Below are 18,728 nucleotides of genomic sequence, written 5' to 3' on the forward strand. Positions count from 1 at the left end.
GAGAAAAGGTGAGTATTGCATCAGAGCTGCTTTATTATTTTAACTCCTGCAGGGCTACTCCCTAAAAAAGAATTATATGCTTGAGGTGAACTTCAAAGTAAAGGAAGTTTGTTGCACAACTTGTTCATTTTGACATGCGAACACTTGCAGCTGATTTGCTGACCTAAAATCCTTTTAAAATTGAAGTAAAATATCTTGTCTCCCTATTTCTATTCACCTCTGCCTCTCTGTTTGAATTGCTGTTCTTACCAGAACATTGTGATCCGCTTCAGCTCCACTTATATATTTATTTATTTATTTACTTGTCCTATCTAAACAAGTTTAATTTTAGTTCACTTTTCTTAAAATGAAGTTGTCTTCTCATAAGATAAGAGTAGCTGAAACTGTTATCTAGGAGGGTCATCAGGAGGATGTTTTCCATCAGATCCTCTTAGCTTTATATGGCAGAGATGTAAGAAAACAATGATTAGAATAACTCACGGAAAGACTCCTGAGGCCCCGTCACTAGAGTCTGCTTGTTAAACTTTCCTTCCTCTCAGTATAATTGTATAAATGTAATAATGAAATACTATTCTGACTAATAAAACACTGTGTATATTATATACCAAATCTCTGTCTTTTTATGGATGACTAGAATATGTGACATTTGAATTTTATTTGTCCTGTAAAATGTTATGGTGCAATTACAGTGATCTGCATACCAGTTTTTAGCCATTCTGCTTGACTAAGGCATAAATTATTGGTATTTCCAAGTTTACAGCTTTTTTATTTTTTATTTTTTTTTAATCTTACACGACAAAGGGCAGTTTTTTCTAACTCTAGGTACACTGAAATGGTCTTTGGTCAACTTAGAGTAGCAGTAATATAATATAATGTTAAGTGGAAATGCAACAGCAACAGAGTTCTGAAACTGTTCCTAACTTATAAAGCAGACTAAAGAGACCCTTTTAATAGACCGTTCAGTTGAACAATAATTTTCCCATAAGATTTTATCTGCTTTAATGTATTATATGCATGGGATTTATTTGTAAAGACTACTCTTGTGTAGACATCCAAAATGCCTCGGATGGCTGCTGGGTGCTGCCATCCTTGATGTGATCTCAGCAGCCCTGGCAAATTCAGAGATGTCCCTCAAATGACACTCTATTTCCCTTTGCTCATCCTCTGGCAACTACATGAAAGGTTATTTAGGGGGTGATGGGATAAGGAGCTGGGCCAGCATAGACAGTAATTAGATACTTTTAAAAGAGAAGAGAGCTATGAATTGGCAGAAAGGGAACTCTGGCTATCCTAAGTAATCAGCTATTACTGGTGATGTTGAATTCAAAGGCACTTTAGGTTTGCACAGGCAGATTAACAGAAATAAAAATACAATAAATTCAGAGTGCACAGCGGACACCATCATTAAGAAGGACTGTGCTCAAAGAGAGCTACATAAAAAATTAACATTATTCTCTGAACTTTACTAGCTTATGTACAAAAGAATGGATTATACAGTTTAAAAGAACAAGAGGCCCATCAAAGACTCCATCTCACTGCTATTCACAACATCTTTATTTAAATTCAAAAAAACTTCTCTTTACATTTAACATGACTCAAGAAGATCAAGAAATTAAAAAGTAAAACTAATCACAAATCAACTTCTCTTTTGAATTATTTTTATGGTATATTCTTATGAAAGCTGTCATGGAAAACTGCCATGTTGTATTCTGCTTACACCTCCACCTGGAGCAATAGGGATCCTCACATAAGTCTTTTGCATAAGACATTTTGCAGTGATTAAGCAGAAGATCAAGAGGTCAAAAAGTTCACAAATCAACCTCTCTTTTGACCACTTTCAATGATATCTTCTTATGGAAGCTGTCGAGGAAAACCCCAGAGCCGTACTCTGCTTACACCTCCATCTGGAGCAATAGTGATCCTCACATGAGTCACAACCTCTTGCAGTGAAATTGAAGTTCCTTCAATGAAATGCTGCTTGTGAGGTTGAAGCTAAAGACATAGAAACACGTGAAAATATATTGAATAAACATTTTACAGAAAATTCTGATATCTGCCATGAAAAAATAAAGTGAATGCTTATCTGAGTTATTACCACTATAAGCCAAGGTTAGAATGATGCTTTAGCAGGTTGCATGAGACAAGTTCCAACCTTTCATGTGGTCCTTTAGCTAGGCTTGTATTTAAAACACTACAGAACAGTGCTTGGATGGAGAATTTGTATACTTCTGTAATATTATCTACGTCTCCATCTATAATGATAAGAAGAGCTAGGATCCTGGAAGAGTTTAGCAGTGGTAATTTGATGGTAGCTGTCAAGCACTGTCCCAGATAGCACAATGGAGCAGTATGTTCATTACTCTCAGTGCAATAGTTAACCATACATGTTATATTTTGAATGAATATTTGTGTGGCATCCTCAGAGCTACTGTGTTTAGTGTTTTGTGCTAAATATCGTTTTTGGCATCCCTGTAACCAGATTAACAGGTCTGCTCTGAGTTCTATCAACTTGGGCTCAATTGCTTCCCCCCTGTATCCCAAGGGATCCTGGGACTTAGTGGGTGGGATAGTTCAGATTCTCGCCTGGCTGCTAATATACCTTCAGCCAATCCCTGGGTTATATGAAGGTGACCAGCAGGGGGCTGAGGGAGGTATAAATGGGCTTGGGCCTAAAGCAGAGGTCTCTTGGTCCTGGGGGAGTAAGACTCATGGTTGTGGCATCCCTGGGAGTTTCTCCTTTGACTGCAACACTTTTGTGGGGTCCCAGTTATAGCTTGGCTGGTGGACTGGTGAACCTTTGTCCTATCCTTCCTGGAGTATTCTCTGAAAGTCCACTACAGATCCAGAATACAGGCTGCTTGAATAAAGGGATTTTTGTACTTACCGTAAAATCCATTTCTCTGAGCTTATCGACGAACACAGCGCTCTATAAATCACAACTACTGAGTTATATTGCCTCCTCCAGGAGTAGGACTAGGCAGAACAAAAAACACCTAGCTACGCCCATGGGCCATCCTCAGCTGGTATATAACCCCTCTCTCTGCTCTAGGTAATCAGTTTAGTAGTAAGCAGTATTAGAAGTATCAGACCTCTATAGAGGGTTGGGTGCTGTGTCCATCGATGAACTCAGAGAAATGGAACAGCCACTCTTAAACAGCAGCCTGCAAAACTTTGTGGCCAAAAGAAGCATCCACAGATGCCAAAGTATCTACCGTATAGAATTTTGTGAAGGTATGCACCGACGACCAAGTGGCCGCCTTGCAAACTTGCAATATTTTTGCCTGATGACAGAAGGCCCAAGAAGTACTCAGCACCCGAGTATAATTCACCATGACAGGGAAAGGTGGGATCTGACCTTTAATGGAATAGGCCTGAGTCACCGTCTGCCTGATCCATCTGGAGATGGTAGCCGAAGAAGCAGCCATCCCTTTCCTTGGTCCGTCCGTAACCACAAAAAGCAAGTCTGACCTTCGAAAGGACTCCGTAGCTGCCAGATACACACAAATCGCACAAACCACATCCAAGGTATGCAAAGCAAATTCCCTGGGATGAGCCGGCTTGGGACACAAGGAAGGAAACACAATGCCTTCATTCAAATGGAAGTCAGAGACAACTTTGGGCAGGAATGATGGACAGGGACGAAGAACAACTTTTTTCCTATGGACCACTAAATAGAGACTGCGACAGGATAATGCTGCCAATTCCGATACCCTGCGAGCCGATGTAATAGCTACCAAGAATGTCACCTTCTGGGATAACGTGGGCAAGGGAATCTCCCAAATATTCTGAAATGGAGGTTTTTGGAGAACCAAAAGTACTAAATTTAAATCACATGGCGGCAAAAGAGACTGAACAGGCGGAGCCACATGTCAAGCCCCCTGAATGAAGGTATGAACTAAAGAGTGTGTGGCTAGGGGTCGCTGAAAGAAGATTGGCAGGGCAGACATCTGGCCCTTGATGGTACTCAAGGCCAACTTCTTATCAATGCTCTGTTGAACAAAGGTTAAGATCCTAGCCACAGAAAAGGATTGAGGATAAGCCCCAATTGACTCACACCAAGAAATTTACACTTTCCACGTACAATGGTATATCTTGTTGGAAGACGACTTTCTCGCCTTCACCGTAGTAGGGATCACTGATCCAGACAGACCTCTATCCCTCAGTACCAGCTTTCAATAGCTAAGCCATTTACTCAGCGACTGTAAAGCATGATGGTAGATCAGCCCTTGGGACAACTGGTCCTCTCTGAGAGGAAGCCCCCAAGGGACGTTTATGGCCACCAGACAGATTGGAAGATCCTCACCCTTGATTCCTTGCAGGATGATACTGATCTTGCCGTGGTCCTTGGATGCCTGTGGCATCTGCCAGAGGAACCCGTGATCTTGCCACGTGGAACCAAACCTGCTAGAGGAGCTGAATGTAGGACTGTGCAAACAGAACTGTCTTGAAGGTGGATACCCCCAGACTTAGAACCAGTATGCAAAATGTGAGAGAGAACTATCTGTGTGACAGCAGCCGGTGAATCATGGCCTGTGGCTCCTGAAGTTTGTCCAGAGGAAGGACCACCCTGGTCAGAATTAAAATCAGACCTAGGTAAATCAATTCCCTGGACAGGGATAGGGGGGACCTTAGGTAGTTTGGATATCACCTGAACCTTTGCAGGAATTAAATCCACACAAAAAGACTCAGGACCTAAAAAACCTGAAAAGGACAAGCGTTGTCCCCCTTTCTGGGTACCCCCAAAAGAATAATTTCATGGATCCCCTTGATGCTCATGAGGCCAGAAGGGGTCTTGTCTGTGGGTACAGAGAGGCTAGCTCTAGGCTTACCAGACCAAGGAAGCCTGGAACCTCCCGGGGAAGATTTGAAAGATCTATTCTCTGTCCCAGAAGCACAAAATAATTTTCTATGTGCTGAGTAGGAGGGCCTCCAACTGCAAAGAGGCTCCTTCCCTTTCCTAGACTATGGCAGGAACTTTCTCCCCATGATACCATTAATGATGTCATCCAGGGTAGCCACAAACAGGCGATCACCTTGAAAGGGCAGATCAATGAGAGTTTTCTTAGAGGCTTGGTCTGCGAACCAATTCTTAAGACACAGCATGGGTCTAATCACCACCGCTGAAACAGAATGTTTGGACAGCACAGGAGCTGTATCAAAAGCTGCATCACAAATAAACTGCAGCCCATGGACTAATTGGTCCGCTAAATCAATATAAGCAGCGGGAACTGCTCACCCCCTAGGCCCTGGCCCAAAAGCTTGGCCCATTCAGTTAGTGTCTGAGACACCAGGACTGAGGCAAAGACTGGCTGCAATGTCGAACCAGCCATAGTAAACATGCTGCGTGCCACAGCCTCCGCTTTCCTGTCAGCCGGGTCCTTAAAGAACAGGGATTCCTCTACTGGAATCATGGTAGCTTTGTTCATCCTGGAAACAGGAGGGTCCCACCACTGGTGGACTATTCCACTTTTTTAAAAGTGATTCCTAAAAAGGGTAATGTACAGCAAAACGTTTGGGAACCACAAAGGGTAATTTTGGTTGTTCCCATTCCTTACAGAAAAACCTGTCAAAATAAGGCACATAAGGAAACACCTTTGGAGTGCGAGGTGACTTATGCGTACCAAACGACACAGTCATGTCCATGGCTATATCAGCCACATCCACCATTTTTAAAGTCTCACGCACTGCAGTGATAAGTGCTTCTACCAGCGCTTTTTAATTCGCTGCTGCGACCATGGAGGAATCATCCTCACTATTGGATTGATCTGGGGGTGTGATATTAAGCCCCCCTGGAGGGGCCGCATCCATGGCGGCATCAGGCTCAGAATCAGATGAGACAAACTGAGCAGGGAAAGGTGGGGGATGCTTCCTTCTGGGCCTTTGCCCACATGCCACTTACACCCGGGACACTAAGGACTGCAGGACCGTCATCAGTGCAACCATGGGAAGCTGGGGTTTTGAGGGACCTCCCACCTCCATAAGGAGGTGAGTGGGGGAGATGTGACCCTGAGGCTCCATAAGGAAAGGAAGACCTTGCAGTACAAAAAAAATTTTTTGGCACCACTAAAGGATCCCCCCAAGTCTCAGGGTACCTATCAGCAGAGAGAGAGATAAGAGGGACCTCTAAGGACTCACCCTACCAATCAGAGGAGCGCCGAGAATTCGGAACAAGCTTCACCATGGACACCATTCCTGTTCATATGTCCCAGGCACAGGAAGAGGAAACTGAGGAAGAGGATGAGCTTCGGCATCCCCACGAGGCTTTGGTCATCTCCAGGTTCTCCCACACTAACGGAAAATGGCCCCGCATAGCTGCAGTCTGCGCGCACTCGCTGGCTGGGCTGGGGGGACCATTGGATCTAGATTATCCAGCCTGTCGCCCAGCTCGGCAGTTGATTGTAGATCTCCCGAGAGAAAAAAAAAACAAAAAAGATGTAAGGAAGGAGAAAAAATTGCTAGGAGTAAAGATCTCACTTGGGAGCCTAGGTCCTTACTCCTGACTATAAAGATTAGAACTGACTACCTAGAGCAGAGAGATATACCAGCTGAGGACAGCCCATGGGCGAAGCCGGGGGTTTTTTGTTCTGCCTAGTCCTACTCCTGGAGGAGGCAATCTAACCCAGTTGTTATGATTTATGGAGCGCTGTGTCCGTCGATGAACGAAAGAGAAACTAAGTTTGCTGACTCTGCACATGGGTGCCTGGAAATCAAAAAGAGTACCAATAGAGATTGCAACTCTTCTATGTTTCATACAAAAATAAAAAAAAATGTTTTGCTTAGAATGGGGCTTTACATATCTTAAATTCACTCATCTAGATACTCTTTAGTGCATTCTATACTAGGACATTCAGCGTTGAAATACCTGTGTGATAGGAAGAAGTGTTTTCCATATGCCATCCAACTTTACATCCCATTTTGCTTTGGTTTTCTCTTCCTCTTCTTTAGGTGTCAGAACTGCTGCTTCTATCTTACATGAGTTGGGTGCATTACCTAACATAAACAGAAACCAGCTCACTCTATTAAGCCTAAAATCCTGGAATCCTTACAAATGGCTTTGTTCAAAAAGATCAAAAATTTATATATATACATATTTTGCCATTTGGACTTCTTTTTCACAATTTCTATTTTTCAAGTAAACATGTAATTCATTGTACTTCTATGACAATGAAGTTGCATAACATAAAGGGCATTCTAATACATTCAAGTTCAGTTTTTAATTACCTTTAGGGTTGGCCATACACACAGATTTTTTTTTCATTTAGCCTGCAAGCAAAATGAAGAAATCAGATTCCTCCATGCACATACAGCACAGATGGAAAAATCTCCAGCTACAGTAATGGCCAAAAGTTTTGAAAATGGCACAAATATTAATTTTCACAAAGTCTATTGCCTCAGTTGTTATGATGGCAATTTGCATATACTTCAGAATATTATGAAGAGTGATCAGATGAATTTCATTTAGTTTCAAAGTCCCTCTTTGCCATGAAAATTAACTTAATCTGATAAAAAACATTTTCACTGCACTTGTGAAGAAGGCTTCAGGGCGCCCAAGAAAGCCCAGCAAGCCCCAGGACCATCTCCTACAGTTGATTCAGCTGCAGGATAGGGGCACCACCAGTGCAGAGCTTACTCCGGACGACGAGGTGAGGTGAAGACTTTTGGAGGGTGGCCTGGTGTCAAGAAGGACAGCAAAAAAGCCATTTCTCTCCAGGAAAAACATTGGGGACAGACTGATATTCTGCAAAAGGTACAAGGATTGGACTGCTGAGGACTATGGTTAGGTCATTTTCTCTGATAAATCCCCTTTCCGATTGTTGGAGGCATCTGGAAAAAACCCTGTCCAGAGAAGAAAAGGTAAGCACTACCATCAGTCCTGTGTCATGCCAACAGTAAAGCATCCTGAGACCATTCATGTGTGGGGTTGCTTCTCAGCCAAGGGAGTGGCCTTACTTATAATTTTGTCTAAGAACACAGCCATGAATAAAGAATGGTACAAAAACTTCCTCCTAGAACAACTTCTCCAAACCATCCAAGAACAGTTTGATGCTGAAAATCATTTTTCAGCATCATGGAGCATCTTGCCTTAAGTCAAAAGGGATAACTAAGTGGCTTGGGGAACAAAACATCAAAATTTTTGGTCCATGGCCAGGAAACTCCCCAGACCTTAATCCCATTGAGAACTTGTTGTCAATCCTCAAGAGGCGGGTGAACAAAAAAAAATTTCACAAATTCTGGGAAACTCCAAGCATTGATTATGCATGAATGAGCTGCCATCAGTCAGGATGTGGTCCACAAGTTGATTGACAGCATGCCAGGTAGAATTGCAGAGGTCTTCAAAAAGAAGGATCAACACTGCAAATATTGACCTTTTTGCATAAACATAATGTAATTGTCAATAAAAGCCTTTGACACGTATGAAATGCTTGTAATTATATTTCAGTATACCATAGTAACATCTGACAAAAAGATCTAAAAACACTGAAGCAGCAGACTTTGTGAAATGTATTATTTACGTCATTCTCAAAACTTTTGGCCGCGGCTGTACAGCTATTGTATACAGACGGTCTGTCCAGGCCGCTAGCAGAATACCTAAAGAATGGCTGCATCTGATTGGATGCTACCGCTGATTAGCTGACAATTTTCGCATGGCTCCCTCAATTTTTCAATTGAAGGATGTCGGGCAGAAGGGAGCTGACAGGGTTGTATGAACTAGCAGATAGGGGGTGTGTGATAAAAGACATGGATGGCAGGACCTCAAATTACACAGGTTAATCAGTCTAATAATGGTGCAGCAGTAATTCCCTTAGTAGAAAACCTGGAGCCAGCATTCTCTAATATGGCACCTGCTCGCTTCAAGTAATAAATTATGGTAATTGGGGCATGGTTTTGAGATGGCCGCGTGAGGATGTGTTAACAGCTCCAGGCTCTCCCCTGTCTCACCCAACCCGACCAGCATGAGCATATCCGTACCCTCAATTGTATTGAAAGAGACTGACATTACCTGGCTCCTGCGGTGACTCGGAGGATCGGACGGCACGCAGACCGGGGTGTCTGGGAGCGCGGCGGGGAGGAGGTGCTCTGGGACACCGGGAGGACGTGTGTGCCTGGCGTCTGGCGTGTATCGGCGGCCACGGAGGAAGGACCGCGGGGATCACCCTGCAGGCGGCGGTGTGAGCGGCTGTGAGCAAGGAGAGCTCCGGTGTGTGGCTGCCTGAGATCTGAGAGGAGCCGGGAGGAGAAGAACAGAACGCCAAGACTTCGCTGACCGGAGGAGGTGAGAGGGGTTTAAGCACCCCCTTTTTTTCTTGGACTGCTTTAAGGACATTAATAAATTGCTGAATGAGACTCCCCTACCTATAACCTTGCAAATACATATGAGCATAAAACAAAGAGGAAACTATAATAGAGGTGGAATTGAATTAGGGGGACGTGGCTCATTTCACCTAACCTGACCATTTTTTACATATCTATTCCGGTATGACTCCTGGTAGAAAGCGAGGAGCACGTAATACAGCCCGTACACCCGGAGTCAGAGGCAACAGACCCTCCACACGCACACAGAGGGAGCCAGAGGCAATTGCCCAGTATTTTAGATCCCCACCACGTACAGCTGCTTTGGACTCAGCTCTCGGGGTAAGGGGACTTAGTCAACAAACACAAGACATGGATGGGAAGTTGATTGTTTCCGAGACACAAATAAGTATAACACACTTACCTGGGATGACCACCCCATCAGACTCGGTAGCAATGGAACCCCAACAGCAGGTGACACCTCCCCGGTACTCTGACCTCCCCACGCCTCACCAGATAGATCCAGAGATACGGACACTGCTCAGAGCACTTTCAACCCGTTCAGAGGTAGAGACACTAATACTCCGGATAGAGGAGACTCATCGCCGAGATCTACAGACCGTAAGATCTGAGATACAGTTTATATCTGATAGAATATGTACGGGGGAGCAGGCTGTTACGGCACGGGAGACCCGGGTGACAACGTTAGAGAATGCCCGCAATGACACTGTAGATACAGCCATTTCTCTCCAGCTGCACCTGGAGGATTTGGAAGATAGGAGCCGCCGGAACAACCTGAGGCTCCGTGGCATTCCTGAGGCTACAGGCAGGGAAGACCTGCGGGAGACAGTGACAGCCATCTTTCAAAAAATATTAGACTCAGACCCCTCAGAAACAGTGGAATTGGACAGAGTACACCAAGCTTTGGGCCCTAGACCAACCAACCCAGACAGACCACGGGATGTGGTGTGTAGAGTACATCATTTTCTCCAAAAAGAAGCCATACTGCGTAAAGCATGGGAGAAGGGAGCCGTGGATTTTGATGGAGCAGATGTTAAAATATTACCTGACCTATCTAAAGCTACACTACAACGCAGAGAGCTTCTTCGACCGGCGCTAGACGCCGCACGCCGGGCAGGATATACATACCGTTGGGGGTATCCCCTAGCGGTCTTTTTCCGGAAAAATACAACTACATTCACTCTCAGGTCCCCTGCAGAATTACCTGCTTTTTTTACCTGTCTAGGGATTACTCCTATCCAGATCCCAAACTGGCTGATTGTTCTGCCCCGGCCAGGAGGCAGGAGGTCTGCTGAAGCCCACTGAGGAAGATCTATCAACCAATCTCAGAGACTGCAGGGGGAACTTCAAATCGTGACGCTAGAAGGGTCACGTGAGTCATAATATACATCTGTCAACCTTTTTCAACCTTTTTGTACCAGCAGCATTATGATTGGTTCACCAAGATTATTATCTGTTACTTTGATGTCATTGAATATCTATGGCCACCTAAACCCTTTGAGAAAGGGTATGCACTGAAAAGAGAGAGTTCTCAGTGACTGGGGGAGGGAGAGGGGAGGAGAGAACATTTTTAAAAAAAAAGGAAAAGAGAGAAATTTTCTTTTTTTTTTTTTTTTTGGAGGGGGTATTTTGTATTGATTGGCAACTATATTATTGTATAAATATATTGTGGGATTAGGACACCCACGATATAGACTAAGAGGAAATGACACCCCATAATGAGAAGACATTTACACATACCAACTAAAGATCTCGAGTAGTATTGATTAATAACAATCATATGGGCTGACGGGGGATCTGTGGGATATGGAAGCATTAGATATTTAAGATCAGTACTGGAATGTTACATTTTTACAGTTTCTGATGTATAGCAGATCCTTTCTAGAGAACTGAGAGAATAGAGTGAAGTATTATTTAAGATCAGATGAGAGTATCTGGGAGGTGGAATGGTGGATTTTAAGGTTCCCCCTTCCCCTTTAAAAAAAAAAGATATCCCCCCCTTTTTTTTTCCTCCTGCCCCCCCCCCTCCCCCCTCCTTCTCTTTTCACATATTTAGTAGATAAGGAGCTGACCACATGTTTGGTCTGGCCCCTTTTATGGAGGTGCATAGAAAGCAGATGAGATCTTGTTGGCTTGCTTGTTTTTCAGGGGTCTCCTTTATTAAACAGGGAGGGAGGAGGGGGAGAGAGAAGGAGAAGGGAAGGGAAGGGGTTTTTTTTTTTTATTTATTTATTTATTTTTCTCTTTTCTTTCCTCTCCCTTTCTCAAGCAGGTGAAGTATCATACAGGTGAAGTTTGATTAGCTCTAAGATGACTAATGTCTTCAACTTTACACAACAATATGATTCTACATAAGATATGTTCTTTATGAAGGATCTACCTGCTGACCCCTGAGATCTTATGGGGGTTTCTTGCTAAATAGACAGGAAAGACATGTATAATATAGTTTAAGCAAGGGATCCCCTTTGTCATGTTCTCCTCTCCCTTTGGGGGATTTTTTTTTTCTCTTTCTCACTGGGCCAAGACTCTAGTATGAAAATGATGCTTTTGAAAACAGGAGGGTATATGTAAAAATATTTATCTATTTATCCCCCAAATAGGGGGAAGTTGGGTTGGGTAGGGGAAACTGGAAAATCCTCACCGGTAGTCTCCAACCTTTACCCCCAGAAGGCTTGCGCCTAAGGAAGTTAAAACACCATTACTTAAAAATAGATTCTACCCGTCGATATATCATTCTACCAGCTCGAATAGTAGAACCAGAGGCGTGTCTATAATGATCTCTGGACAGGTACCTTGGTCATGCTCACAGGTCTGTGCTGATTCAGAGGGAAGATTCCTTTTTCTGAAAGGAAATATTGGAAACATTAAGGTGACTCTAGCTTCAGTATATGCTCCAAATATACAACAAGATGTATTCATGGCGAGATGTCTTGACAAACTCCAAGAATTCCAGGAGGGTCAACTCATCTTCGGAGGAGATCTTAACATGTCCCTGATACCATCAGAGGATTCTTCATCAGGAACCTCCTCCTTACCTCCTAGAATTAGAAAGCGAATTGCGAAACAACTTCACAAGGCACGCTTGATTGATGCATGGCGCTTGTTACACTCTGGGGAGAGGGACTACACTTTTTACTCCCCCCCCCCACATGCATCATATTCATGGATAGATTATTTTCTCATTCCACATTCACAACTACATTCAGTACAGTCGGTAATTATTGGTTCTATCACATGGTCCGATCATGCGCCATTGACACTTACATATACTTTAACAGATACTCCACTTACTAGATCACAGACATGGTCGTTGAATCTGAGCCTTCTCCAAGAGGTAGCGGTTACCACTGAGGTGGAGAAAGAACTTACACATTATTTTCAAACCAATTTAGATGAGGAAATAAGCCCAGGGGTGACATGGGAAGCCCATAAAGCAGTAATTAGAGGGGTGTTTATTAAACACGGGGCCCGGTTCAAGAGACTTCGTACACAACAGATGACCTTGCTCCTACAGACTTTACATGATTTAGAATCACGACATAAACATGCACCTACGGCAGAGTTGCTGAAGGAACTTAATAATACACGTAAACAAATAGTAGATCTTTTACAATATAAAGCTAAAGCAGCATTACAAAGAGGCCGTAGGGTGATGTATGAATCGGGGGATAAATGCGGGAAAGTGTTAGCTCGAACTCTACGTGACATGCAAACCAAGGCTTATGTCCCTAAGCTTATATCCCCTACTGGTCAGAAAGCTGAACGACCGGAGGATATAGCACGAGACTTAAGGAAATATTACTTGTCACTTTACAATCTGCTTCCGCAGCCCCCTGACTCAGGGGCAGTGATTAATTACCTCACTAAGTCAGGAATGCCAAGCCTACCAGAGGAGGTGAGAGAGGAGTTATCTGCAATTAATAATACTAAAACCGGAAAAGCACCAGGGCCAGATGGATTGCCGATACAATATTATAAGACCTTTTTCCTAACCCTCGGTCAACAAATGGCTGATTTGTTCAACAAATTGAGCCCTGACTCCCCATTTCATAGAGACACATTAGGAGCCCATATATCGGTGCTCCCAAAGGAAGGGAAGGACCCTACAACGTGCCCCAGCTACAGACCAATTTCACTACTTAATGTAGATCTGAAACTATTTTCTAAGATCCTTGCCACCAGACTTCAATCCCATTTACCTTCTCTGATACACTTAGATCAGGTGGGCTTTGTACCCACCCGGGAAGCGCGGGATAATACCGTGAAAGCCCTCAACCTCTTACACATAGCCTACGTTTCCAAACAAGCATGCACTTTCGTCGGGACAGACGCGGAAAAGGCATTTGATCGGGTCAGTTGGGACTTTATGTTTATGTTCGAGATGTGACATATAGGGGTGGGGGATACGATGAGAAACTGGATATCACAACTATATTCAACCCCATCGGCCCGAGTTAAGGTAAATGGGGTTCTGTCTGAAGGATTTGACATCTCGAATGGTACAAGACAGGGCTGTCCGTTATCACCCTTATTATTTGTCCTTACCTTAGAACCCTTTCTTTGTACAATTCGAGATAACCCTGATATCAGTGGCATAAAAATCACGAGCACTCAACAGAAAGTCTCTGCATATGCTGACGATATGCTCTTTACTCTAACTAATCCCATAATTTCTTTACCGAATCTACTTCAGGAATTCCGCTTATACGGTGCATTATCTAATTTGAAGATCAATTTGAGTAAGTCTGAAGCGATGGGAGTAGGGATGTCCCAATCCCTTAAAGCACAATTGCATACAAATTTTAACTTAAAGTGGACAGAACGGGCTTTGAAATATCTGGGAACTCTCTTACCTCCTGAGTCCTCCCAGGTATATATATTAAACTTCCCACCACTTTTGAGTAAAATAAGCAACCAACTATGTAAATGGCATACAGGACTTAGTTCCTGGTTCGGACGCTGTAATATATTAAAAATGAATATTCTCCCGAAAATTCTCTATCTTCTTCAGGCTTTACCCATTTTGATACCTTCTAATTATTTCCGACAGATACAGACAGTGTTCTCGAAGTTTATATGGGCCCAAAGGAGACCGAGACTTCAAAAACAACTACTCTCTCTCCCTAAAAAACATGGAGGCCTGGTGGTTCCAGACCTATTAAAATATTATCATGCAGTACATTTAAGTAGACTTATAGATTGGTGTCGCCACACGGAGACCAAACTTTGGCCCAATATAGAACAGGCGCAATGTGATATACCCTTGAATAGATCACCGTGGTGTCTTGGCTTTTTGCCTCGAGACATGACACGTCACCCGACAGTTGGAACAACGATTCGGATATGTGCAAAATTTCTTCTTAATCCTGCTTTCTCTACAAGACATTCCCCACTAACGCCAGTCCTGGGGAACCAACAGTTTGCACCGGGATATCAGGATAGATCCTTTCGCAGATTAATAAATATGGGGATCTTCCAAGTTTCTAATTTCTTGATATCGGGATCATGGGTGTCAGTGGCTACCTTGACTTCTTTAGGAGGGGACTATGGACTAGATAACTGGAAAGCATTCCAACTTAATCATTTTTTACAATCCTTAACCCCCCCTAGAGAATTTGACAGACCACTCACTACCTTTGAGGACATGTGTGCACAAACAGGTACGATATCCCACGTACTCTCAAAAATCTACTCTCTTATAGTCACTCCATCATTAGATTATAGACCGCCTTATATTGCTGGTTGGGAGAGAGAATTAAATTACAAATTTACATCAAAACAATTACAACATATATTACAATTTGTATTTAAATCCTCTATTTGTACACGGATACAGGAGACAAATTATAAATTGATATCTAGATGGTATTACACACCGACACGACTACATATAATTTCATCACAAATATCAGATAGATGTTGGCGGTGTCAGGAGGAAAAGGGGACCCTTTTACACATTTTCTGGAGCTGCTCCAGACTTGAGGGATTTTGGAAACAAATACAGGAGATATCTCAGAAATTCACGGAATATATAATACCTGATGAACCTATTTTTTTTCTTTTTTATGCACCAGATATATCAGTTAGACAATACAAACATTCTATTATCCGTCATTTTTTGGACGCGGCAAAAACTTGTATACCCATAAGATGGCGAGACCCCAATCCACCAACCATTAACATGTGGATGAGTAAGGTAGAGGAAATAAATAAGTATGAAGATATGATCCTGTCGGCACAAGGGCAACATGAACGATATACAAAAATATGGGCAATGTGGAACCAGTTTGTTGTCTCACATGAAGGGAGGGCACTTTCCACCGGTCCCTAATGACCATTGTCACACCTTTTCCCGGGCTTAGTTGTAATAAGAAAATAAAGGGAAGCAAAGTCTTGAATTAAACAAGAAATGGAACATATTAAGATATGGTGCTGCCTGGAATTGGGGGGGAGATGGGCCATCTGGGGGGGGGGGGGGGGGATGGAGAGGAGGGGAAGAACATGAATACATAGGAAACGGTATTTATATAGTACCATAAGGTATAATGGACACAGTAGAAATACAAAATGGGCACTAAAGGGAACACAATGAGAATGGAAGGGAAGGAAGAGTTGAAAGAATGGACACAAGGTGGAGTGGAATCAAGCGGAAGGGGCAAATGAGGGGATTGCCCCCCCCCCCCCTCTTAAAATTCTTCATTTTTTTTTTTTCCTTTCTTCATAAATAGAGATATATTAAAGGCACTGAGATTGTTTGGACACTGGAGGTAGAGAGATAGCACTAAGGAAAATGGGAACATCACAATGGGATATGAGAGATTGTGACCCTCTTGAGGGGGTATTGGATTAACACAGACAGTAGATCGTTTGCACAGAGGGGGGCACATTGGGATTGGCATTTCCTTTTTCCTTTTTTCCTTTTTTTTTTTTTCCCCACAAGTAGATAATTCAAGGCACTGAGATATCCCGGACACTGGTGGTAGAGAGATAGCACTGATAGCACTAATGGAATATGAGGAATCATGACCCTCCTGAGGGGGTATTGGATTGACACAGATGGTAAATTGTTTGCACTGAGGGGGGGCACATTGGGACTAGTATAATTTAATATATCACCTAAGTAAAATATGTCCCGAATTCCCTTCCTCCTATCCCCTTCCCCTCCTCCCCGGCCCTCCCTCTTGTTTGCCCCCTATTTCTCTCTCCTTCTCTCTTACTTTCCCTTAATATCAGAGAAGGTTAAACTGCGTAACAAGCAGACTGATACTAATAGTATCAAGTCTGAATACCATTCCAAACTGGGAAATGACTTAGGTTCCCTGATAAGTTCCCCCCTCTAATTATAGGGGGGGGGGGAGGAGAGAGGAGGGAGAAATACTTATACCGACTTAGACTGGTTGCCTTATGGCAGTAGTGTACATGAGAGAAGGAATTGAGGAGAAGAGGTGATGACGATCCTCTGTAACAAATATAAGCTAGAAGATAAAAGTTGAACATACATCTTTTGTGGGCATGTGATATAGAGAAGGTGGCCATGACCTCCTATAACTAAATTGACCTCTGGGCTGGATGGATCTGTGAGCAGGACAGAGATGGTCTTGGTAGAATAAATGATACATGACAAATATTGGCATGATACCAGCTGTGGAAAATTCCCCTTTTTTTTTTTTCTCTCTCCTATTATCCTTTTGTCTTTACTTCTTATTCAATTTTTTTTTCTTTTCTTTTAGTTGTATTATATATACTTTTTAAATATTTGAAAAAAAAGAAAATGTTTAAGAGACACGGGAGAGTATCGCTGTTTTTCATGATATGGCTTAATATAAGTTCTATAATTATGATTATATCTGTTAAGATGGATGATCTATACACAATGGACTATGATTGAAATAATTATATGTTAATATTTGTGCCATGTGATTTGGATTTGGAATGTGATGTTGGAATATCTTCTCTGTCTCTTTTGTATAAATAAATAAATAAAAAAAAAATTATAATTATTATTATTTGCAACATTTATGCTTTGCACTAAACACCCATTACATTGCACCCAACACCAATTCCAGACATCAGCCAGAACATTCTGCTTTTGTACTACCAGCATTTCCATAAGGTTTGACTGTACCTATTGTATATTCTATAGATCAGGTAAATGGCAGGCTGGTTTAAGGACCATACCTTTAAAATGGTTGGTGTCTATCTCTATATGTGTTATGAGACCTGGGTGACCAAGACGAAAAACTGTCCATTCATTTCCTGGAACCTGGAGAATGCCTTTATCATCTACCTATAAGGCAAAAATGTAACTGATTAAACATCATACTTTGAAACATTTAAAGTCATGCAACTATAGGGTGGTGTATTCTTTCAAAGGGTTATGGACACATGTTCAGAGAGAATTGTATGAGGCCAACCTAGAGGAGGCATTACTTACCTATAGTTGAAGAAGAAAGTCCAGTCTTCTTGCAAAATTAAAGTAAAAGTGAATTCTATTTACTGTTAAACTGAGAGTTCTTAAGGCTACGTTCACACTACTGCGACTGTGATTTTATGTGATTTTCATGCCTCTCCATTTTTAGTTTTAGCCAATTATAAGCATACCTGCTGTGAAGAGGGAAAAAAGCACTGAAATTGCATAAAAAACACATCAAATCGTATGTAGATGCGTTTTTGGAGCACTTTTTTTAAAATCTATGTAGGGGACCCTTTTACAATATTGCGCCGTGCTGTGTTGCATTGACGTGAACAACGGTACCATTGAAAACAATGTGATTTCCACCGTCATGTGATTATTTGTGACTTAAGTCATATCTTAAATCACACTAGTGTGAACCAGGCCTTAAAACTCAATTGAGACTCAAGTCTCAATGGGACATTTTTTTACAACTGGCATTTACTGTATATGTAAAACACCAAGCAAACATGCAAACACAGTAAATGTTTTTGACTAATCATGACAAAATGTAAATCTATTGCACATATTTTTTCGGATAGTACAACAAGGAATGATAGTCTAAAATAACAGCAGTGTTCTTTTTTTTTTTTTTTGAAAAATTCTTTTTATTGAGTATTGCAACAAGAAAAATACAGACAACAACAAATACCAGTCCCTGTTACAGGCGGGACGGCACAACAACCCAACATAAGCCACCCCACCCACCGCCCCCCCCCCCCCACCCCCTGGGCAGCACATCCAACAGAACGGAGTAACAGGGCCTTGAGGCGACTGGAGCAGAGCAGCCCACCCCAGGCCGCCCCTCCATCCATAAAGGTGCAGGATACAAATACAGCACAGTACAGCTGGATCAGAACATAAAATTAAAAGTTAAAAATAATGGAGACATCCCCAGACTGAAAAGAATATAACTAGGAAAAGAACGGGCCTAAATAGACAACCACGGTGGAGTCGTTACCTA

At 42.5% G+C, this 18,728-nt stretch overlaps 1 protein-coding gene across 2 annotated transcripts in view; it reads right to left on the bottom strand.

The window, feature by feature from the left end:
* Positions 1-1,530: 1,530 nt before the first annotated feature.
* The window catches only part of ALLC (allantoicase), a 91,586-nt gene continuing 74,388 nt past the window's right edge, over positions 1,531-18,728 (bottom strand). For both annotated transcript variants that reach the window (XM_082249638.1, XM_082249637.1), the window contains exons 10-12: positions 17,491-17,599; positions 6,863-6,990; positions 1,531-1,992 (exon numbers count right to left, since the gene is read on the bottom strand). In XM_082249638.1, coding sequence (XP_082105764.1) covers positions 1,852-1,992; positions 6,863-6,990; positions 17,491-17,599 — 378 coding nt within the window. In that variant the 3' untranslated portion in view covers positions 1,531-1,851. The remainder of the gene's footprint in view (positions 1,993-6,862; positions 6,991-17,490; positions 17,600-18,728) is intronic.

The sequence above is a fragment of the Pelophylax lessonae genome, assembly GCF_965119305.1.
Source record: "Pelophylax lessonae genome assembly, chromosome: 3".
NCBI classification, from domain to species: Eukaryota; Metazoa; Chordata; class Amphibia; order Anura; family Ranidae; genus Pelophylax; species Pelophylax lessonae.